At 42.7% G+C, this 25,486-nt stretch overlaps 1 protein-coding gene across 1 annotated transcript in view; it reads right to left on the bottom strand.

Annotated features, from left to right (window-relative positions):
- Positions 1 to 25,486, bottom strand: part of NUDT14 (nudix hydrolase 14) — a 61,588-nt gene that overhangs the window by 16,163 nt on the left and 19,939 nt on the right. The window contains exon 2 of the mRNA XM_080991456.1: positions 22,053 to 22,096. Coding sequence (XP_080847582.1) covers positions 22,053 to 22,096 — 44 coding nt within the window. The remainder of the gene's footprint in view (positions 1 to 22,052; positions 22,097 to 25,486) is intronic.

The following is a 25,486-nucleotide window of genomic DNA, read 5'->3' as shown; positions in this document are numbered from 1 at the left end:
CAATGGCCAGTGAGAAGCCAATGACAGAACCTGAGAAAAAGCTAGGAAAAATATTTTCCACACATAGACGGGCCAGAAATGGCAAAACGATAAATTTCGAGGGGAGGGTTAAAACCATCCGATGAAGTATTTTCTCTTTCGGAATGAGGAACAAAGGCTTTTAAAATGAAATTTTGCAATATTGCTGCTGCTTCCAACTGGATGGCTAAGCAAGCAACACTCTTAAGGCGATGCTGGAAAAAGCATTTCCAAATATTGTAGAATGCAGAAGATCTTCAGGTTTTAAGCCTCGGAGTGCAGTCTGGGATTATGAGAAGCAAACAAAGTAATAAAGGGAATTTATGGATCATAAGAAAGAAATTCTTGCCAATATTTCAACTGCTCTCAAAGATGGGGGGAGGGGCTATACTCTCCCCCATAAATGGCTGCATAGTTTTCAGAAATTTTGCATATCTGATCTCACAGAGGAGTTATGTGCCTCTCAAGGGTTTTTAATATGTGTTCCTGCTTTTTATCACAGCCATAATGATTGGATACTACACGAGTAATACATTTTCAAAAGGCTCGCAAAATTAGAATTTATATTCTAACAAAGAGAAAGAAAGAGAGAATAACGATGACTTGAAAACGAAGTAGCATGTGTCAACTCACTGAAGAATGGGTTATTATCCCCCCCCCCCCCCGATTCAGTCACTTAAAGACATACACAGAACAGATGGAACAATCAGAACCAAGCTGTCAAAGTTAAGGAACAAGATCAAATTAAACTTGAATGGAATAGTGTTTTCATTACAACTGTCTCCTTTCTGTGCCATCTTGAGACAACAGGGAACGCTGAAACACGGAAGATTTGTGAAACTTAACAAAGTATCTGCAAAAAGCCAAATTAGTTGTTAGTTCAATTAATAGTTTAGCTTCCTTGAACACTGATGAAAGGGGTTTTCTTGTTCTAAATTGGAAATGTTTGTTTACCGTCAGATATTTAAGGAGGTTGAGAGAACTAGGCTTCAGATAATTTACTTTCAGTTTCCCTTAAAAGTGGCAAGCCCTTGTGAACTTGGGGGGGGGGGGGTTAAGGCTTATCACTAACTCCAGGCACTGGCAGAGGAACGGGGGCAGGGGGAGCGCACCGGCCCCATTGGGGAGGGGTACCGTCATGGCCACCCCAACACGCGCCACACCCCCACCACGCCCCCAGGACGCGCACCAGCCACGCCCCCGCCTGCTCTCCGCCCCCGGTGCCAGAGCATGCAGCTTCGCCACTGACTCCAGGCGAACTTCAAACCATGGTTTATGGAAACTGGCTTGTTCAAACAGCTAATTGTAAACCAATGTCCTCTGTTCTCACACTATGACAAGCTGAGTTTAAGGGAAACAGAAGGTAAATGCTGCCCAGTCCTTCTCCTAGCTATGTCAGAGGAAGGCGCGGGGACTGCACAAGTCTGACGCTTGCTTGGGCTCATTCCAGCTCAAGCGCATCACACTAAACCATGGTTTAGCGCAATATGCAAACACACCTGCAGAGAAACTTCGTTAGGCTGCCCAAAATATCAGACAAATGAGAAGATAAATGGGGGGGGGGAGATAAGTAATGGGCCTGCTCATACCAGCTTCCATTGGCCTTTTTTTTTTTTTTTTTTTGGCCTTGGCCTTGGCCTTCTGGTAGTTCCCTCCGTGTGAGAAGTGAGCTTACAGGGAACCAGGCAGCGAGCCTTCTCGGTAGTGGCCCCCGAACTGTGGAATGCCCTCCCATCAGATGTCAAGGAAATCAACAACTACAGTGATACCTCGGGTTCCATACGCTTCAGGTTACATACGCTGCTAACCCAGAAATAGTACTTCGGGTTAAGAACTTTGCTTCAGGATGAGAACAGAAATTGTGCAGTGGCGGCGCGGCAGCAGCGGGAGGCCCCCATTAGCTAAAGTGGTACCTCAGGTTAAGAACAGTTTCAGGTTAAGAACAGACCTCCGGAACGAATTAAGCACTTAACCTGAGGTACCACTGTATCTGACTTTTAGAAAACATCTGTAGGCAGTTTTTAATGTTTGATGCTTTATCGTGATTTTAATATTCTGTTGGGAGCCACTCAGAGTGGCTGGGGAGGCCCAGCCAGATGGGTGGGGTATAATAAATAAATAAATAAATAAATAAATAAATAAATAAATAAATAGATAGAGTCCCTTGTTTGGCAATAAGACCTCAGCATCTGTTGTCCTCTCCCCAATGAGGGAGGCTTGGGGAGGATAGTGAAGTCTAGCATGGGGGGTGGGGCTAGGTAGTGAAAGTGTGTGTGTGTGTGTGTGTGTGTGTGTGAGTGAATGTCATTTTGATGCGGGAGACGCTCCAAGGGAGCAACGCCCAATTAGGAATACTGTACAGCCAGGTTTTGGGGGGCAGAGGCATGTTTGCATTTTAATGGACGCCGAACCCTTACCTGACAACACAGTAACCATTTTGGTGCTACGTGGATTCCAGTTGTCAGGGATTTCTTCAGATAACAAGGAGGGGGCTTTCACCATTGGAAAGTGCACACACAAATGTTATTAAAAGCTTTATTTGAACAAATGAAATGACTTTATATTTCCCCCCCGTATTGTAGTGACAACATATTTGGCACCATAATGGACGAAAGATTAGATCCAGCCACTGTGTTGTGTTATGGGAATGCCTAAGCAGAACACAAGGGCAGGAAAAGAGTAGAGTCTCCTTGGAATGTATGAAGCATACACAAGAATTTAATCTGAAATTGACATCAAAAGGCCCTGAACAATAGGTCTCATGTGCAAACATGCCAGAAATGCATACAATTTGTTTTTGTTCTTACTCCCTCCCTGGAGAATACAGTCAACAAAACTTTGTTTCAGGTCCATTGGGATGCTGAGAGACTACAGAAAGAGCCGATGGGAAGAGAAAACTCCTTGGGAAGTGAGGGTGCCTCTGACCTGCATATACTGCTCCCTCACTTGCAAAGGCTCGCCCGTTCAAGTCAAGAGAATATCCCTTTGGCCGGAGCAACTCCTCCTCCCCCCATGAATCCTGCATACTCAGGAGATCAGTGCTCGCACCAGAGAGCTCAGAGGAGAACTGCAATTGCTCGAGTCACTGAGTCAGGGATCCCAAAGCTTGAACCAGCAGATTTGACCCTGACTGACTGCTCGTCTGGGAACTTTGTTCCAGAAACTATGCTGCTCATCAAGGGTTTGTGATACGACGGCATTGTCATCTTGCAATGCTCCACCCTCTGAGACAGCCAATTGGTCCAAGCAGCTCCCAGCAGGATAATACTTCTGGAGTAGCATGCAATCCTTTACCCTGAGCAAAGCCACTTCCGCCTTAAGGAGGAGGTGGGGTTGTGGGCACTCACGACCCCTTCATGTGCACGGGGGTGTGGTCAGCCCTGCGTGAATGGGGGGCTCCGGCTGTGTCACTCCCAGGCTGACCAACCCGGTTGGTCTGGAGGTGTGGCCCGCTCAGTTTAAATGGGAAACAGCCGGGAGATCTCCTCTTTCCTCTCTCACCAGCTCCTGTTTTTAAAACAAACAAACAAAAAAACTTTTATTTTGCTTTAAACAAATACAGATAAAGTGGTACCTCGGGTTAAGTACTTAATTTGTTCTGGAGGTCCGTTCTTAATCTGAAACTGTTCTTAACCTGAAGCACCACTTTAATGGGGCCTCCTGCTGCTGCCGCGCTGCTGGAGCACGATTTCTGTTCTCATCCTGAAGCAAAGTTCTTAACCCGAGGTACTATTTCTGGGTTAGCAGAGTCTATAACCTGAAGCGTATGTAACCCGAGGTACCACTGTAAATATAAACAACCAAAATTACAAAAGAAAAATCCTTACTAATAATAATAATAATGAAAAAAGCTAAAAAACTAAAAAAAATTCCAAGTACATGGCATACAACATAAGCCATTATGGGAAAGAAAAAAGAAAAAAGGAAAAGGAAAGAAAAAGGAGGAGGAGGAGAAAAAGAAAAAAAAGAGGAAGATGAGCAAAAACACAAGAAGGCTCATCTACTGTACGCTTCCGTCAAGCTCACAACAGATCATTATTCTTATCAATTCTATCTGCATTCCATAGAATCCCTCATCTTGGTATCAGGGAACATTTCCCTATGCAGTATCATTCTAAACATAACCAGGTCTTTCTTGATGGACCCTTATCCCCTAGATAATTATTTAACAGCTCCTGTTTTTCCTTGCTCGTGGATCTCCTCCGCTGGATCTCTTCCACTCCCCGTGTTGGCTGCCGTTCCTTCTGGGCTTGGTACAGTGGGCAGTGTTGACAGTCTCTCTGCCAGCTTCCGTGAGTGATCTATTCCAAGGCACGTTTACAGGTCGGCTTTGGGGGCGCAGTGCTGCTCTCTGTTCCTCGCTCTAGCAAGCTTTGGAAGGCACATTCGGGTGACCATTTGGGGGTTGATCAGCTGAGAGGCGCAGCACAGCTCTCCCTGCTTTGTCTTGCTTTGTGTGTCTGTGTCCTATCACTGATGCTCGACTTTTGTTCCCTTCTTCAATTCTTACTCCTTTCCAGTCTCATGGGTGGGCAGATTCCATTTTAGCTAATAATGGTAAAAGTAAAGGACCCCTGGATGCTTAAGTCCAGTCGAAATCAACTAAGGGGTGGGGAGCTCATCTCGCTTCAGGCCAAGGGAGCCGGTGTTTGTCCGCAGACAGCTTTTCCGGATCATGTGGCCAGCATGACTAAACTGCTTCTGGCGTACAGAACACTGTGATGAGTGCCAGAGTGCCCGAAAAAGCTGTTTACCTTCCCAATGCAGTGATACCTATTTATCTACTCACACTGGTATGCTTTCAAACTGCTAGGCTGGCAGGAGCTGGGACAGAGCAATGAGAGCTCACCCCGTTGCATGGATTTGAACCGCCAACCTTCCAGCTGGCAAGCCCAAGAGGCTTGATGGTTTAGACCATAGCGCTACCTGCACCCCCATATTAGCTAGTGACCTCAGCAAGCCTTTGACATTGCTTCCTGCAAGTTTCAGATGGGCCCTTGTGATTGACCTGATGCTGCCCAGACTTCATATCCATTCTTTTCCAGCACAGATGAAGAATCAGTGCATCTCACTTTGTTGTTGTTCTTTAGTCGTTTAGTCGTGTCCGACTCTTCGTGACCCCATGCACCAGAGCACGCCAGGCACTCCTGCCTTCCACTGCCTCCCGCAGTTTGGTCAAACGCATGCTGGTAGCTTCGAGAACACTATCCAACCACCTCATCCTCTGCTGTCCCCTTCTCCTTGTGCCCTCCACCTTTCCCAACATCAGGGTCTTTTCCAGGGAGTCTTCTCTTCTCATGTGGTGGCCAAAATATTGGAGTCTCAGCTTCAGGATCTGTCCTTCCAGAGAGAACTCAGGGCTGATTTCCTTCAGAATGGATAGGTTTGATCTTCTTGCAGTCCATGGGACTCTCAAGAGTCTCCTCCAGCACCATAATTCATTTTTTTTTAATAAGATATTTATTAAGATTTTTTTAAATATTACAATAAAAATGAAAAAAATAACAAAAATACAAAATAAAAATGGTTAAAAACACACAGATTTTCCATTACTTATTTTCCTTTAGCTTGTTTCCCGGACCTCCTCATACCTCCCTTTTTTGTATTCCACTTCAATCTGTTGGTTCAGGAAATCCTTACCCTCTTTAATTATCCTAATCCTTGATCTTAAAAATAATAGCATTAGATTTTTACCTATTTATAACCCTTTTTTCATATTACCTTAAAGCATTACAGCTGGAAACCACTTAATTTCTATCCAACATCATTCTAACATTAATTAATTTTACAATATTTCTGTAGATAATCTTTGAATTTCTTCCACTCTTCTTCCACCGACTCTTCTACCTGGTCTCGGATTCTGCCAGTCATTTCTGCCAATTCCATATAGTCCATCAGCTTCATCTGCCATTCTTCCAAAGTGGGTAAATCTTGTGTCTTCCAATACTTTGCAATGAGTATTCTTGCTGCTGTTGTGGCGTACATAAAAAAAGTTCTATCCTTCTTTGACACCAATTGGCCGACTATGCCCAGGAGAAAAGCCTCTGGTTTCTTCAAGAAGGTATATTTAAATACCTTTTTCAGTTCATTATATATCATTTCCCAGAAAGCCTTAATCCTTGGGCACGTCCACCAAAGGTGAAAGAATGTACCTTCGGTTTCTTTACATTTCCAACATTTATTATCGGGCAAATGATAGATTTTTGCAAGCTTGACTGGGGTCATGTACCACCTGTATATCATTTTCATAATATTCTCTCTTAGGGCATTACATGCTGTAAACTTCATACCTGTGGTCCATAACTGTTCCCAGTCAGCAAACATAATATTATGTCCAACATCTTGTGCCCATTTAATCATAGCAGATTTCACTGTTTCATCCTGAGTATTCCATTTCAACAGCAAGTTATACATTCTTGACAAATTCTTAGTTTTGGGTTCTAACAATTCTGTTTCTAGTTTTGATTTTTCCACCTGGAAGCCAATTTTCTTATCCAAATTGTATGCCTCCATTATCTGATAATAATGAAGCCAATCTCGCACTTTGTTTTTTAATTTCTCGAAACTCTGCAATTTCAGTTTATCTCCTTCTTGTTCCAAAATTTCCCAATATTTCGGCCATTTGGCCTCCATATTGAGCCTTTTCAGAGCTTTCGCTTCCATCGGTGACAACCACCTTGGGGTTTTGTTTTCCAATAAATCCTTATATCTTATCCAAACATTAAACAGTGCTTTCCTGACAATATGATTTTTAAATGCTTTATGTGCTTTGACCTTATCATACCATAAATATGCATGCCATCCAAATACGTTATTAAAACCTTCTAAATCCAAAATGTCTGTATTTTCAAGGGGTAGCCATTCTTTCAACCAGCAAAAAGCTGCTGATTCATAATAAAGTTTAAAGTCTGGCAGGGCAAATCCACCCCTTTCCTTTGCATCAGTTAATATCTTAAATTTTATTCTGGGCTTCTTGCCCTGCCAGACAAATCTAGAAATATCTCTCTGCCACTTCTTGAAACAGTCCATCTTGTCCACAATTTGCAATGTTTGAAACAAAAACAACATTCTAGGCAATACATTCATTTTTATCACAGCAATACGACCCAACAGTGAAAGCTTCAAATTTGACCAAATTTCTAAGTCTTTTTTCACTTCCGTCCAACATTTTTCATAATTATCTTTAAATAAGTTCCCATTTTTGGCTGTCATATTAATCCCCAGATATTTCACTTTCTTAACCACAGTCAAGCCTGTCTCATTCTGAAACCTCTCTCTTTCAATCGGTGTTAAATTTTTCTCTAAAACCTTAGTTTTTAACTTGTTCAATTTAAATCCTGCCACTTGACCAAATTCTTGAATCAGTTCTAAAACCCTTTTAGTACTAGATTCTGGCTCCTGTAACGTCAATACTAAGTCATCTGCAAATGCTCTCAGTTTGTACTGTTTGGCTCCCACCTGTATACCTTTAACCAACCGGTCCCTTCTAATCATATTCAGCAGAACCTCCAGGACCGATATAAAAAGCAGTGGGGAGATTGGGCACCCCTGTCGTGTCCCTTTTTCTATCTTAAATTCTTCCGTCACCACATTATTTACAATTAATTTAGCCTTTTGTTCAGAATATATTGCACCTATACCATTTTCAAAACCTTGGCCTACCCCCATCCCCTGTAGGTTCTTCTTCATAAAGCTCCAAGAGATGTTGTCAAAAGCTTTCTCCGCGTCCACAAATATCAGAACTGCTTTAGTGTTTATATTCACTTCTAGTTTTTCCAAAATATCAATTATATTCCTCAAATTATCAGACAAGTGTCTTCCCGGGAGAAAGCCCGCTTGATCTTTATGAATCTCTTCCATCAATACTTTTTTCAATCTCTTGGCCAAAATGTCTGCAAAAATTTTGTAATCCACATTAAGTAACGATATAGGGCGGTAGTTCTTAAGCTGAGTCTTTTCAGTCTCTGTTTTCGGTGTAAGTGTAATGTACGCCTCTTTCCACGACTCTGGTGCCCTTTTCCCTTCCAATATTTCATTGCAGACTTCCTTCAAAGGTTGTACTAACCACTCTTTCAAGGATCTATAGTATCTAGAAGTCAGCCCATCCGGTCCTGGAGATTTGCCCAATTGCATGTTTTGAATGGCACCTTCTACTTCCTGTTCAGATATTTTGTAGTTCAACATTAATTTGCTTTCTTGAGAGATTTTTTGTAATCCATTTGTCTTCAAAAATCGGTCTATATCCATTTCTTTCTGTGGCCCTTGTGTGTATAATTGTTTAAAATACCTCTGGAAACAGTTTCTAATCTCAGTTGGGTTATGTATATTCTTTCCTTCCACTTCTAGGTTTGTAATCGTATTTAATTTTTGTCTTTTTTTTTATTTGCCAGGCCAGCAATTTCCCACATTTGTTAGCTGATTCAAATGTTTTTTGTCTCATTTGTTTAATTTTCCATTCTATTTCCAGATTCATCATTTCCATATATTGTACTTGATATAATTTTATTTCTCTCAAAATCTCCTGCGACTTTGGTTTTGCTCTCAATTTCTTCTCACTTTCTTTTATTTTCTCCAAAATTTTATCTTTCTTCTCATTTTGACTTCTCTTCTTTATTGCATTCTGTTGTATCAGAAACCCTCTCATAACAGCTTTGCTTGCGTCCCAGATTACTCTTTTTTCTACATTAGTGTTCATATTTATTGCAAAATAATCTCTCAAAGTTTTTTGGGCCTTTTTGTAGACTTCTTCATCTCTAAATAAGGTGTCATTCATCCGCCATCTGAAGGAGCCAGTTGATATTTGTTTCATCTCCATCCTTACAGCGTTATGGTCGGAGCAAGTTTTTGGGCAGATTTCCACTTTCTTTATCTTTGGTGCCATTCCTCTAGTTACCCATATTTGGTCAATTCTAGTCCATGTCATCTTGGCTTCAGAAAAGAAGGTCCCCTCTCTTCCCAGGGGGTTCTTTACTCTCCAAATGTCCACTAAGTCCATATTGTCTGTCATCTCAAAAAATGTTTTCGGTAGTCTACCATCCTTAGTAACTACCTGTCTTTGTGCCTTGTCCGTATTTGTTGATACTACTCCATTCATATCCCCCATCATAATCAGATTGTAATCCAGATAGTCCAATAAAGTCTCATGCAACTTTTTAAAGAATTCAGATTTCCCCTCATTCGGTGCATATATTCCTACAATCAAAAATTTCTCTCCTTGAACTTGAATTTCAATTGCCAAAAATCTGCCTTGTTCGTCTTTAAAAATTAATTTCGGTAATAATCTCTCCTTTGCGTATATCACAACTCCTCTTTTTTTAACTTTATCAGATGAGATAAACTCCTGTCCCAATCTTTTATTAATCAGTAGTTTCCTGTGTAGCCTTGTTATATGTGTTTCTTGTAAACAAATCAAGTCCAATTGTTCCTTTTTTAATAGATGAAAAACACTTTTTCTCTTTCGAGGAGAGTTCAAACCATTACAATTCCAACTTAACAGTTGCAGAGCCATGATGGGGTTACTTCGCTTTGCCTCCAACTGTGCCAAGTGTCTGTTCTTGTTCTGTCGATGGTGTCTCTTTCTCTGGGCCGTGCAGTCCAAAGGATAAGTTTGATATGTCTAGTATTCCTTTTTCCAGTGCTTTTGGCTCTTCTCCGGATTCCGCTTCTTTCTGTAGATCTTCTTCGTGATCTTTCAAAAACCTATCTTTATCGTTGACTGATCTTATTTTTATCTTTCTTCCTTTGTATTTAAAGGATAGGCCTTGAGGAAATTCCCACTTAAAGAGAATTCTATTTCTTCTCAACAGGGCAACTAGGTCTCCGTAGTTAAACCTTAAATCCAAAAGATGTTTTGGAATATCCTTAAATATCTCCACACTTGAGTCGTCAATTTCCAAAGTCTTTCGATAGTGCAGATTCAAAATTTTATCTCTCTCCTCTTTTGTTCGAAGAGTAATCAAGCAGTCCCTCACCTTGTTCCTCCTTTGTCCTCTTCCAAGTCTAAATGCACTCACTATCTTAAATTCTTCCTTCCCCAAGTCCTGTTGCCAAAAGTCTGTGAATTCCTGTGTAAGAAATTCAACCAAATTGTCTTTCTCACGTTCTGGTACAGCCCTGATTCTTAAATTTCTTTGTTTCTCTTTCAATTCAATCATAGACAGTGTCAAACCTTGGTCTTCCAATTGCTTGTATACCGGTGGTAACTTCTCTTGAGTAGCAGTTGCTATATCTTTTGCTTCTTCAGCTATCTTTCCGGTCAAAGCAGATTCCTGTAATAATTTTTCAATAGATTCTGTATTGGTATTCACCTTCTGTCCCAAATTATTTATGCTTGTTGTATTCAGGTCAATTTTAACTGATGCTTCAGCTACTTGTTTATTTGTCTCAGCTACCCGCTTAGCTAAATTTTCCAAAGATTCATTAATTTTTCCAAGTGCATGTGACAGAATGTCTTCGGACGACATAACTTTTGGTTTGACCTGTGAAGGAGCAGCCCCTGATGTTCCAGATGCTCCAGATGTTGAAGCCCTTCGCTGCTGCGCAATGTCTGTCCGATAGTGTCTGCCAGACCTAGTAGTTTTTTCCTGCGCCAGCTCTAACTTTCCTCTCCCATCTGCCATAACACTCTCATGAGAATTCAAGGCCAATCCCACGGTTGAAAGTTTGTTTTAGAATGGAATTTTCCTCTTGTTATTGTAGCAATGTCAAACCTCCTCTAGGGGGACACAGTAACAGCCAGAACTTGCGACTTTTAAAAACAAAAATGGTCCTTATAAGTCCCCCAATTCACCTAAAAACAAGAGTTTCAATTGAACTTAAACAATTACTTTAAAACTTTAGAACCAGGAGAGGTCCAGAAACACTGTATCTCTTTTGCAGAGTTAGCTGTCAAAGTCTACTGCTTACCGATAGGCTTTCCACTGAACGACATTCCTTGTCTAGGGGCAGTCCGTTCCCAGGTTTTAGGCAGCGGATTTTAGCTTCCTTTCCCCCCCTTTTTTGCAGATGAATACAGTTCAAAGCTTCCCCCCTCCTCTTCTGCAATCCGGAGGGGAGACCGCTTTCCAGATGTTAAGATTTAAGTCTTTTTCCAAACGTCTTTCCAAGTTTCCGCTTTACAGTCTCTTTGCTTTGTTCTATTTACAAGAAAGGAAGGCAGACTTCCTGGTTATACCTTCCCGCTTCGGTGTTGAATTAACTTAATTTTTCTCCTTTTAAATCCAATTTAATCCTACTCACGGGTAGTTGCTTTCAAAGTCCAATTGTCCCAGGAAAAAGTCAGCGCTCTCCGATAACGGCTGTGCGGCTTCACTCCGCGGAAGAAGCAGTCGACTCTCAGCACCGCGCCGCTCACCCTGTCCCGCTCCGGAGCCCTTAAAAGGGTCCCTTCGCAACTTGGGGGGGCGCAAATGGTGCCCGCCGAGTCCCCACGTTCACAGGCTTCCCCCGCCTGTGATTTCTAAAGGGCCCCCGCTTTGCCGCAGCGGTAAGACCCGATCCCGCGGAGCTGGTCCCTCAGAGACTCAGAGGGAATCCGCCATTAACGATGGCGCTGACCCGGAAGTCTCGCTGACCCGGAAGTCTCTTTCAACATGTGAAAAGGATCTAGGGGTCTTGGTGGACCACAAGTTTAACACGAGTCAACAGTGTGATGCAGCAGCAAAAAGAAAAGAAAAAAAGCTAATGCTATTCTTGTTGTTGTCGTTTAGTCGTGCCCGACTCTTCGTGACCCCATGGACCAGAGCACGCCAGGCACTCCTGTCTTCCACTGCCTCTCGCAGTTTGGTCAAACTCATGCTGGTAGCTTCGAGGACACTGTCCAACCACCTCGTCCCCTGTCGTCCCCTTCTCCTTGTGCCCTCCATCTTTCCCAGCATCAGGGTCTTTTCCAGGGAGTCTTCTCTTCTCATGAGGTGGCCAAAGTAGCTTCAGGATCTGTCCTTCCAAGGAGCACTCAGGGCTGAGTTCCTTAAGAATGGATAGGTTTGAGCTTCTTACAGTCCATGGAACTCTCAAGAGTCTCCTCCAGCACCATAATTCAAAAGCATCAATTCTTCGGCGATCAGCCTTCTTTATGGTCCAGCTCTCACTTCCATACATCACTACTGGGAAAACCATAGCTTTAACTATACGAACCTTTGTTGGCTAGGTGATGTCTCTGCTTTTTAAGATGCTGTCTAGGTTTGTCATTAGAACTCTGCAAACTTTGCCCACAACCTCCCTTGACTTGGATCTTGATTTTGCAAGCACTCTTGGCAACAGCAGTGGGCAGGAGTTACCTGCAACCCAATGTATGACAGTTTCATCGAATTTCATTTTCTTACCCTCTGCTTGAGGATGTTCCACCCAAACATCAGAGGATCTCATTAACAGAAACCATTGCCAGAAAAAGAAATCTGAATGAGACAGTTGTATCTTTATAAGCTACTGAATTACTGGTGGTGGGGACGACGACCAGTTGCAGCACAGTCCTAACCTTGTCTACTCAGAAGTATTACTGAATTCAATGGTGCTTATTCACAGGTTAGGACTACAGCCTTCGTCTCAGGATAAAACTGGATGTAGAGCTAAAACAGTCCTATACACAAACTCTCAAGTGTTGAGATTGTAGAAGCACCGAGTTGGTTGAGTGGTGACTCAAATGGAGAAAAGCCAGGGGGAAGGGGAACTGGTAAAAAGCAAAACAGAGATTCACTAACTTCTCAACTACAACCAATGCACAGTTTTTGAAGAAGGCTACTAAGAACAACACACTATAAACGTTCAATGTGATAAATGGAGTGACATTAACGTCCTTTAATCAGGCAGGCAGATCAAGCGGCTTAGGCAAGAGAAAACACAGCCACTCAACTCCAGGGCAGTTGCACTAAAGCTACAGCCTTTTGATTATTTTCTGGTGCAACCCCTTTCCTTTCCCAGAGCTTTAACCATTAATGCAGGCAGGCCCTGGATTAAATGTGGGCACGCCTGCACAATCTTTCGTTGGCTCATTGAGAGCTCCTTCAAAGCGTGCTGCATCTCGCTCCCCCCACCAAAGGCCAATACCATTCCAAATGGCTACTTAAGATGCAGCCCCTCAGAGACGCAAAGCCATAAGCTCTTGACAAAAACACTCAGCCTTTCCTATTAATAGCCAAGTGGACTCTCTGCCCCTCAAAAAGGAAGACAATTAGAGAGGTCTAAAAGGCTATCCCTAAAGAAATGGTTTTTGCAACACCCCCCCCCCCAAAAAAAGAAATTCAACATGCAACATACATTTTTTAAAAATGTATTACAATCATAGATTTGTCAAGTACATTTTAACTTTTCTGCGCCGATGCAAAACACTACTAACCTGACGTTGTGGTCAAAGGGCTCCTTTCTTTTTTAAACCACAATCCAGTAGCAGATATATTTGGCAATGACTCTTGTTTGACGCAAGTGCTACGAGATTATATTGAGGTTTGTAGCTTATTGTGCAGGAGTAAATTTATAACAGTGATGGTATTTGGGGTCTTAAGGACCTCAATCTTAATTTATATGGGGTACTAGAGGCCTAATTCAAACAGAACAACAAATCCCCCTCTTTCTCCACACTTGACGGGAGAAAGTTTAAACCAGAGCTTTCCAAACTTTTCATGTTGGTGACACACCTTTTAGACATGCATCATTTTGTGACACAGTAATGCAGTTTTACTAACAAACCGGAAGTTAAACTAACCCCTTTCCAGCCCTGGGAGGAGCGCTGGGAGCGTTCGTGCAACACACCTACACATGACAGCCGACACACAAACGTGTCACGACACACAGTTTGGAAAACTCCGGTTTAAACCATTCAGTTTGTAGAGAACAAACTACGGTTTACTGGTTTTTAATCTGAATAAAGGAAACTATGGTTTATGCACAACATAGTTACTCAAGAAACCAATATGTCAAATCACTGTATCCAGCAAAGTAGTGGTGGTGGTGGGGGGGCACAGTTTGCATTTCACTTCAAGATTGGGCGATGGACTCCTGATACCTTCTTCCTGCAGTTTTCCATTTCACTAAATACCTTCTGGATACATGAATAAAAAATTCTGAAGCATTAACACCTCCTTATTGGAAATCCTGCATCAACATAAAGTAGGAATAGCAATGCTATAATCAAAATTATAATATAACCTGCAATAAAGGATGTCTCTCCTCCCAAAGCAGGCACTCTTAACTCTCCAATTGTTTGGCTTCACCCCTGAAGGCACACTCTTCCAGTGTTTCCTGAGACAGACGGATGCCAAAAACAAACCAAAATTTTTAATGCAACCCCTGCAATAACTTAATTACAGTGGTTTCCTGCCCCTCATTAATGTTAACTGAAGCCTAAATGATTCCAAAACTCTTCTAGTTAAACATTCACATTGCGTGTGTGTCCATGTATCTCTGTTGAAACACCACAGAACCCCTTTATTGTACAAAACATGCATGAAATATGAACTAAGAAGAGCAAAAGGAAATTTTTTTTTTATATGTATATATTTATGCACCTGCAGGGTTAAAACAACAACAGTGTGAATTGGGGGGGGGGGGGAGTTACTTTAGCAAGATATTCCTTGTGACACCACAAGCAACAAGCCCTGCTCCTTTAACAATCAGCCTTGCAAGAGAATGAGGAGTAGCAATAATTTTTAAGGTGTATTAACAATCCCAGAAGCATCTATCTTTGAAACATAAACCACAGCTACAGATTATTACATTGGCTTGAGCTGCCTACGGCGTTTTATTTAATCAGCGTATAAAAGAATGAGGTGCCGAAGGACATTTTTTAAAACAAACAGACGCTCAGCAACATGGGTTCGTGTGTAATAATGGATAAAATATAGAGTGTAAGAAATTAAGCAACAACAAAAAAGGGAAGTGGGCTGTCGGGCCAACATTTGTATACAATACACCGCATCAGTCACAGCATTTTAAAGTACAATATACTGTCTCTCTGTGTGAGATACTTTGGCCCACATCCCAGGATCCGCAAGGCAAGGAGACCTTACTGTTCCAAATCATTTTAAGGCAGAGGCACAGGGAATATTTAAATAAAATTTGAAATCTATTGTGCTTATAGCTTCACTCAGCTTTTTTTTTTGGGTGTTGCTTGCGACACGTATTTCAATGACCTTTGATTATTTGTAAAAACTGTCTTGCCACCCCCACCCTCCAATGCATTACGTTAACACCCTAACCCTGAAGGAATCCAAAACTGCGATGGCACACAGAACAACTTACATTGGTTGCCACGATGGCAGACCCGGTCTCCTGCCTGCTGGTTGCAATCTGTGCGGTGCATGTGGAGACAGCTTTTTAGAAACGAAGGGTGTGCCGCGAACACAAGATTCACCTTGTGTCTGTTTTGGATCTGCTCTGTGGTGTTCCAATTAGATTTGTTATTTGGGTGACAATAATTCACTGGGGATAAAAATTAGACCAGTCCATCAAAGCAAAAGATCCCTTCTTTTCCTCTTTACTCCTTCTCCTTTTGAACGCTAGTGTTTCCCCAATGAGTCTGGTTGAACTTCTCAGAAAAGGGATGGAAGAAAAGTTTGTGCATCTAACTTTCTGGATAAAGCAAGGCCACAAAGTGACTTGGAAGTTTAGAGGGTCCCTGATCCCACTCACAGCATCTTGTTAATGGTGCAATCTAAGGAACACGATATCATTACTCAGTTCACCATGGTTTGCCTCATTATGCAGGCTAACAAAGAACCACTGCAGACCCTCAGCAGAAATGATTTTCATGTGGTCTGTTGACGAAACACCCTAAACACTCTCTAAGAGTAATTCCTAAGCTGTGCACGCTAGTGTGCCATGAAAAAGTAGGAACATGGTAGTTGTCTTATTTGTTCATTTGTCTATTCTGTTGTCTACTCTGACTGGAAGTGCCTCAGACAGGGTCTTCACATCACCTGCTACCTGATCCATCTACTTGAATTTTGAGTAAGGAGGAGTAAGCTTCCCATTTTAATTCAGAAAAAAGGGTACCGTATTTTTCGCTCTGTAAAACGCGCAAGACTATAAGACGCACCTAGTTTTTGGAGGAGGAAAACAAGAAAAAAAATATTCTGAATCCCAGAAGCCAGAACAGGAAGAGGGATCGCTGTTCTGGCTTCTGGGATAGCTGCGCAAAGCCTCTTCAGGGCAGCGGGATGAAGGCTCCCCCTGCCCTGAAGAGCACACACATAAGACGCACACACATTTCCCTTTACTTTTTAGGAGGGAAAAAGTGTGTCTTATAGAGCGAAAAATACGGTATTTCTCAGCTTTCGGAAATCTGGAAGCACTGCCCTATCTTTCAGTCTTCCACCCATCCATATTTTTGTGCCACGATACAATTTTGCACATCCACATCTGCCAAGAGTGGTCATTGCCAGGGCTTTGATGCCAACCAAATCTATGGCAACAGCATGGCTCTGCAGAGTTACTTGCCATGCTGGCAATGGCTGGCCTTTAATGTCCATTCCCCTGAATTTGTTAGTAGTGTAATAATCCAAGGGACCTGGCCTTTAGGACTGGACTCTAACTGAAAATAAATTTATACGCTATAGGAGGGCCAACCCAACAGGCTGTGTTATTTGCTAGACTCCATCCAACCTGTGGTGCAATGGATGAGAATCTCACCTTTGTCAAAGAGGCATTGTCTCAACCATACACTAAAAGCAGATGGTTCCATAAATGCACACCTCAATTCTTCCAGGTGAGCAAGAGGCACCATCATGCTTCAAGGGCACATTCCAGACAGACAAAAGCTCTTGAGAAGTGTGTGGGGCAGGGCTGGGGTGTGGCCTAGGGAAAAGGGGTGTGGCCTGGGGAGAGGCATGGCTTGGGGGAAGCCCAAGGGCTGAGAAGACCCGAGAGCCGCATGTGATTCATTTTAAGGCAGCTCCCTATGTTCCAATTAAGGTCCCGTCCAAAGGATAATTATGAACGTGTGATACATACAAATCAGATAGTTATCTCAGTTGAAAGATATTTGGTTCTTTGGCTCATTCCTCTCTACAAAGGCAGGATGAAATTCATTATTCCCTGCATCATCCTTGATAAAGAGATGTCAAGTCCAGACTCGACCAGCTTCCAAACCCTGCTGATTGCACAACATCCCTTCGCAGCTTGTTCAAAAAGCTTTTCCTTAATGTTTAACCTGAAATGTTCTGTCTTCAGCTTCAGATGTCTACTTGTTCTGTTCGCGGTGGCCAAGGAAGATAATTGATACCTGTCTGTTTTTAAAGATCTCTTTACATGTTTATAAAGAGCACTCTTGTCTCCCTGTAAGCCTTCGAGGCCCAAGTATGAACAAGCCTCCCTCTTGTAACAATTCCCCTTGTTTGGTTTTCATTCAGCATGTTTGCTTGGTCTCCTTTGAACTCCCCCCCATTCAGAATATGTTGAAAATATTTAGCATTACTCAAAGATCCACTCGAGCTTTTTATCATTTTGGCTCGTGTAATTACTGGGCTGCCAAATCCCATTGCATGATGATGGAGAGGTACTTCGGCTGGTACCTCCCACTATGTCAGATAGAAAAGCCTGATTTGTTCAGTTACAGGGCTCTGGGAAGGGCATCATGAGGGCTCTGGCAGCTTATTGGTGACCTTCCCAGAGCCCGGTAAACAAGGAAAACCTGCTGGGTGCACAGGTGGGGGGAATAAATCAACGGAGGACGGGGAATGGTAGGCTTCCCCTGCTCTCCTTTTGTTATTTATTCATTCCTCCATCCATGTAAGGTAGTGATCACATATATGTAAACTGAGTGTACGTTGCAGGCCCAGTGTATTCAATGCTTTCAACATGAATTGAGTTCCCAGGTGGGTTATCACATGCACTGGCTATTTTGCAGGGTCTTGTGTGAATTGCATAATACACAGTTTGACAAATAGTGGGAAGGTTGCTGGGGTTTGGAGGCCACCCAGAACCTTTTGGCCTTACAGTATGACAGCAGGAGATCTAGGAGAAGCGCCAGTAACAAAAACAGAACAAAAAGGTTTCCTTTGTGTGCAGCTGTTGTTTAAATTTAGTACTCGAAAAGTTAAAATATGGGTATTTTGTGGCAGCATCCAAAAAGTCGCAATTAAAAACAAACAGACATGATGCATAAAATATGTTGGTCTACAACTGAGCTTTCCAAACTGTGTGTTGCGACACGTGTCGGCTGCAGTGTGCAGGTATGTCATGCGAACGCTCCCTGTGCTCCTCCCAGGGCTGAAAACGAGTGAGTTTAACCTCCGGTTTGCTAGTAAAACTGAACTGCTCATCTAGAAAGTGTGTCACCAACATGAAAAAAGTTTGGGAAGCTCTGGTTTACAGGTTTCCTGAAAGATGTGGGAAGGTTCCTATAATAATTCTTTAAAGCGTGAAGTTTTTATGGAAACATGTTACAGTTTTTTTTCCTCGTTTTGACTCTGCAAAAACTCCCTTTACCTTGCCTCAGTCTGAGGCTTGCCTCTCGTTTTTGCGGGGACTCTTCTGTACGTGATCATTAAGCCCACAAAGGTTAAGGGTGCTATGCCTGAGGGCTGACGTGAAAAAAGTGCGACTCAGACCTCCCAAACCTGCAAAAGGATCTTATGACTTCTTTCTTTTCAGCTGCATATATAACATGCATTTGAGACACACCTGCATACATTTAAAGGGTGCTGGGGAAGAGTAGCTCTGTAAAGGATAAACTACAATTCCCAGAATTCTTTGGGCATAATCATGTGCTTTAAATTTATGGTGCACACACAGCCTCTGTCAGAGAGCTACCACTCCCAGCACCCTTAACAAACTGCAGTTAACAACACTATTATTATTTATTGCAGGGCAGAGCAAGGGGCAGTTTATAATATACCGCATTTTTCGGCCCATAGGACACACCGGCCCATAGGACGCACCTAGTTTGGGGGGGGGGAGGAAATAAAGGGGGAAAAATTATTTCCCCCCCAGGCGCGGGGCTGGGGCGGGGGAAGCCCGAGCTTCCCCCGACCCCAGCCCCCAGAACAGACAGCTCTCCACAAGCCGTGGGAGAGCTGCGCAAAGCCCGAAGCCTGGGGGGCGCTGACCTCAGCACGCCCCCAAGGCTTCGGGGTGCAGGCAGCTCTCTGCAAGCCGTGGGAGAGCTGTGCGACTTCGCGCAGCTCTCCCACGGCTTGCAGATAGCTTCCTGAAGCCTGGAGAGCAAGAGGGGTCGGTACGCACCGACCCCTCTCGCTCTGCAGGCTTCAGCGAAAGCCTGCATTCGCCCCTTAGGACGCACACACATTTCCCCTTCATTTTTGGAGGGGAAAAAGTGCGTCCTATAGGGCGAAAAATATGGTAAATTCTTCAGAGGTGGGCATGTGCTTTAAAACTACCTTATGAATGTTATCTTAGAAAGGTGTATTTATCTAGGACAGCAGTGCTGGTTGGTACTGATGGCAGTTTTCATCCAAAACACTTGTAGGTCACCAGCTTGGGAAAGACTGATCTGGTATATGCTCACATTGGCTAATTTAATGAGCTTGGTTCTTTAAAAAAAAATGCTCAGTAGTTTCTACCACATGCATGGACCTGGGATTGAAGGCCAAGTAGTTTTGGAATCCTGTTATCTTTAGTGATTACTTTAATTTAGAATATTATGAGCGCATTCAAAATATCTTATTTTGCGATCTTAATGCATCACTACTAAAAAAGGAAACTTTCTTTTAGCATGGTCCCACAGCTTAACGCACTGCGTCACAATTGAGACCGCAAAGGCAACTGATCTCCAGTTGTGATTTTAAAAAGGAAAGGAAAAGAGGAGTAAACAACGTGGAAAGACTAATGAATGAATCTGTAAAAAAAGTAGTACAATGGTTTCAGTAATTCAAATCTCAACATCATTAGCCACAGCCAATTTGACCGAGAGGAGCAACGTCTTTTGCATAGGTGCCAATGAAATGAACATGAGTTTTCAATGCCGGTGGCATGTATAGCTTTGTAATGCAAGGGAGTTGAGTTAATATGTGAGCATTATGTTGCTTGTTCAGTGCATGGAGCATCTGTGTTAGAGGCCAGAACAGTTCGCCCGTCACCCATAATCCTTCCTCTAATGCCTGGAATTGACTGCTTTCAACATGAGAAAAGGATCTAGGGGTCTTAGTGGACCACAAGCTTAACACGAGTCAACAGTGTGATGAAGCAGCAAAAAGAAAAGAAAAGAAAAAAAGCTAGTGCTATTCTAGGTTGCCTCAACAGTAGTATCCAGATCAAGGAAGTGATAGTCCTACTCTATTCTACTTTGGTTAGACCGTACCAGGAATACTGTGTCCAGTTCTAGGCACCACAATTTAAGATGGATGTTGACAAGTTGGAAGGTGTGCAGAGGAGGGCAACCAAGATGATCAAACGTCTGGAAACCAAGTCTTATGAGGAATGGTTGAAGGATCTGGGTATGTTGCCAGGATAAGCAAATCGGGCGACCCCCACGCGTGCTGCACGTTTGAGAAAGGGCAGATTACGAAACTGGTCAAGCCAAGAAATAAATAAAAAAAGAATGCAAGAGGCTTGCAGCGCAGGAGGCATCCACAGTGAGTTCTACCCAAAAATAAAATTGATCTCTGCATTGGCAGTTCCAGATGACAAGCTTAGGGGCCTGGGGTGAAGAAGCCCTTTGTATTCCTACGATGGTAGAAAGGCTGCAGTGCAGAGCAAGATGGCTTGGCACGCTCACAGTTGAATGCTGTGATCTGTAGTCACAAAAAAAGTTGCAGGATGACAGCTGCTGCACATGCGAAGGCAACAAATGTTTTGTGACCAGAGATGACTGGTGTGACACGTGCACCTTATGCAATCGTGTAAAACAGCAAGCAGCTATTTTAAAAACGTCCTGTGAAAAAGTCCTTTAAAAACTATAATTGCAAAAAAATATCACCCCACCCAGCCCTTCTAGAAAACATATTTAGTGAGCTTTTCTCTGTAATCCCCCCTCCTTTAAAAGGCTGCTAGGTATCATAGCCGCAATACTTATGAAGTGTTATATGCTGGAGAAACAATTTATGAAGTTATTATGTTCGAGAACAGCAAGGCGTAGCGAGGTACTGCATTTCCAGCAATTCACTGATCTCTCTAATCCCCCAAAGGAAACCTCTGGAGACTGGCCTCTCTTCTCCAAGCTGAACAGTGATGTTTTTGAAGTGTGTTCCCTGGCTTGGAACTCCCTTCCTCTGTGGGCATACAAACAGTCTAAACCAAGGGTCAAACTAGACGTGACACTAAATGCATCACTTGGAAACACGTCAGGGCTTTTGAAATTTAATAATAGATGCGTGGGAGGCGGGGAAAAGCTTTTTTCAATACAGTATATGGCTAACAGAAGCGTGGGGGGTTTCAATAGGAATGCAGCCGGGAAGGGTTAAACTTACCCTCTCCGTGTGATGCAGCCCCAATCTATTAGTCTATTAATATCACATCTGATTTGGCCCAGAAAGCCAATTCAAACTACTAGGAGGGGAATGAGGAATGGTTCATACAGAAAATGTACTGCGTCAGAATGAAGATTGGGGGGTGGATGGTATGCTTGAATGCATAGCCATGTTTTGAATTTCCCTGTATGGCTAAAACCAACATATCAGCCCAAACGCAAACACATGAATCTCTTCTAGTCTAGCTGAAACCTCCTTCCTGATACACTGTTCCCTTTTGAGAGGATGGTATAAGTGCCAGACCTTTCACAGAGATTTGCTGTTTGTACACAACCAAATGGATGCATGGATTAGATCAAACTGGTTAAGAGACTGAACTATAATTCAGGAAATCTCTGGTTTGAATTTTGCCTCTGCTGTGAATTCACCAAATGTCCTTAAGCAATACTCGCTCTCTAACTCTTAGTTTATGCCAGGCCTTAAAGGACAACCGGCTCACCTTAGAGGGTTTGGTATACAAAGAATGATGAATGGGAACAATCAGAAGTGCTATAAGACTGTTAAGTGGATGGATAGATAGATAGATAGATAGATAGATAGATAGACAGATAAGATGAGAGAGAAAATTGATTGGTTGAAGGAATATGTAAAAGAAAAAAATGCTGCAAAATTTACCTGTCATGTGTCCTCATGAAATCCCATTTCTTTGAAATGCCATTCTGCAAAACAAAAAAGCCATCCCTAACAATTAGTACAGTATGATGGTCTTCAATCAATCAATCAATCAATCAATCAATTGTTCCATACATGTGTATGGTTTAAATGCTATTGTAACTTATGTTGGAAACGGTTTGTATTTGGCACAGAGGTGGCATAGAACTAGTGTTACAATAAATACATTTGATCAGTTTAGAATATTTTGCCTACCAACTATGGTGGTAAAGGGAAAGCAATGCTGGGGCTGGGGGGTGAGGGTGGGGAACTGGTGCCACCGGGGGAGAGATACTGGACTTCATGGGGTCTAGAACCACCATCCTAGCTTCTGTTGACCTACTTGGTCTCCTTTAAAAATTCCCAGCTGGATGACCAATGGCAAGAGAGGGCAAGGTTCCTGCACCTTATCATGGTTGCACATAAAACACGCCATGCACCTACTCTAGGCTTCATTTCTCACCATCTAGTCCTTGTGAGAATGAAGGAAATAAGTCACATGTTACCCCTGTATTTTCTGGAATTACGCTACAACCTATTTTCAGCCTTTGAGTTTTTATTCATTTATTTGCCATTTCACACCAAGGAGTATTCCAAAGCAATTTACAACATAAAGCTTAAAAAACCCATATAAAGCACAACAGCTAAGCATGCTCATCCAAGATTAATTATAAAAGGGCAAATCTTTTTAAGAAAATGAGCACCGAAACAGGCCGAAACCCGCTCACTTACCGCCCTTCAGATTAATGATCAAAGGCCTGAATGTACAGCAATATTTTAGCATTTAGCACCAGGCTTGCCTTCCAGGAGAGAGCATTGTACAAGTGGGGAGCCACCACCGAAAAGGCCTATTCTTGCATTGCCACCATGCTCAACTCCCTCAAAGGAAGCAGGGGGAGAAGGGCCTCGGGTGGCAAAAGGCTCCTTGTTTCATTGTATTATGTTTATTTGTTGGTTTAAAATCGTATCTGTACATAGGCAGAATTTCATTCACACTTTTGCACAACACCCTGGTTCATCTTTTGATGAACAGCAGCTAAGAAATACTTCACATAAATAAATTGTCGCAATGTGTGAACAAGGCTCATTTGGCAGCATGTTGAAAACCTTAAGCCAGGTGAGAGAAAAAGAAAAAGGATGAAACTGAGTCGCTGGGTGGGTGACGATGCAACACAACAAAGGCAGGCCTGAAGGCTTATATACGGAATTTGTCAGGGCAACTGAACACAGAACAGTTGGTGGGGATTAGGCGACTGCAACATTGCCTTGGATAATAAGCTTCTGAACTTCTAGAAGTTTAACTAGGCTTTTTGCTGCTGTTGACACTGACTGTTTGTCCAATGGCTGGTTTATATGACATTTCCACAGGGCTAATTAAAAAGTGGTTGCTCATCCTAGGAGAAACTCTCCTCAAACGTAAGCAGCTCTAAAAGCAGTTAAAATTGACCAAATCTATAAGGAGATGTCATGGGGTGGGGGCGGGAATGCATTTAGTTAAATATGCAGGCTTGGATCCTAAGATAAGTTAAGGGTGTTCACAGAGGGAAAGCTTCCCCCCCTCTTCGCCCAGATATCACTTGTGACCCCTGAAAGGCCTCTATGGCAGACAGGGGGTCCCTCCTGAACAATGTGGGGTTCAAGCCTGATCACTCCCTGCACAGATTCACCCCATCCCACGTAGTTCACAAAAGCCCCACAACCTTCCAAATAGGTTTCAGGTAATTTCAGGCAGGGGGGTGTATTTTCTTTCAAAATGTGGGGATTTGCATTCTCCAGCGGGAGAGAGCACCCAGCAGGGTTCAAAACACTCTCAGAATTAAGCAACAGTATAGCATGGAATATAAATTGTTAATTTTTTTGCAAATCCTGTTTAGTCTGCTTTAAAGCTCTTGCCCCCACCTCTCTCTATCCCTCTGCCAATGAACAGACCACACACTCGTAAGTAAGTTAAAAATGCTTTACTTACTAAAGCCAAAGGTCTGGTTCATGCATTATTCCATGCAGCAGCAAAAAGAACACAAGTATATTACTTTTGGGTGCAAATACAGACTTTGGCAATCCCACCTGCCATTGAACCCAATGTGTTTTCACTATATGCGATTTTGGCTTTAGGTGCGATCCCTGGAACATAATCCCTGTGTTAAATTGCAGGCTTGCTGTGTTACATAAGCCTGGCACAATTTCAAAGTGCTTATCTTTCTTTACCAAATTCAAGAAAAATATACGTGCTAGATTAGATCACTAAGCTAGGCCTTCAGAAGATTTTCCGAAGAAAGCTGGAAGCTTTCCAATGTAAATTATCCTATTCAAATTTGCATAAGGTAATGTAAAAATTTGCAGAAAATTTCCCAATTCGAAAGTTTTCCAGAAAACTGATAACTGTACCTGGCCCAAACAGTTTCATTTAGTAGCACACTACAGAGACAGAGCTTTCCACTTTTGTGGACTGTTTAATCTACAATAATGAAGACATAAATAGATTTAGAGTCTGCTAGGATATGCATGTTTTCGCTTATCCCTATGCACTGGTCCAACAAAGCTTTGCAAAGGAATATCTAGGAGCAAGATTCAATTTTGCATGGCCAGCTTGCACCTGTCCAAATAAATAATGCAATAAACAAATGAAAGTGTCCAGCATCCCATTGTTTGCTGTGGCAGAAACTCAAATGACTGCCATTTGCTGCCATTGTCCTTGTGTAATGCAATTTGAACTCGGCTCTACGCAGCCGAGTTTCTATTGTGCCAAATGCCTGGCTCTTTGCTAAGAGTCCGCTATGAAGGCTGCTAATTATTAATTCCAGGTAAACAGTTGCCAATGGTTATATGACTCTGTGTACTTTGCAGAACAATAAATCCAACTGTGCTTATAGTGATTTTTATCAAGAAATGGGCAAGTTCGTGGCACTGATTTATCTTTCTCCTGTTCAACAAACCTGCATATTCATAGTATGATGAAGAGATGGGCAAACTGCAATCCACTGGTGTGTGTGGGGTTCTTGGAGGGCCCCTAACATAGCCCTACAACTGCAACTACTGCAACCATTATTATGAATCCCAAACTCTGCCTTTTACTTGGGAGAAACAACTGAGAAATGTTAGCGAGAGTATTAAGATCCCTTTGCTTGTGTCTCAACTTATGGGGGAGCAAGTCAGTAGCTGTCATGGGCTGGCTGGGCACAGAGGAATGGTGGGAGGCACCAGATGGGGAACCATCAAGGGACGAAGGCTCAGAGGCCGGGAAGTGGTGGTGGGATGACGATGAGTGGTCAGAAGGAGAAGAGGGAGCAGACTGGGAGGAGGAAACATTGGAAGCTGAAGAGGTAACAGGGCTTAGTGAGCTGGGAGAGTCTGTGGTAGAGAGAAGTCCAGAATCAGAATCAGAAACTGAAGCAAGCAAG

Source organism: Podarcis pityusensis, assembly GCF_964106645.2.
Source record: "Podarcis pityusensis genome assembly, chromosome: 1".
Classification (NCBI taxonomy): domain Eukaryota; kingdom Metazoa; phylum Chordata; class Lepidosauria; order Squamata; family Lacertidae; genus Podarcis; species Podarcis pityusensis.
Note: the sequence above shows the minus strand (reverse complement) of the source record. Positions and strands in the feature narration are given on the sequence as shown.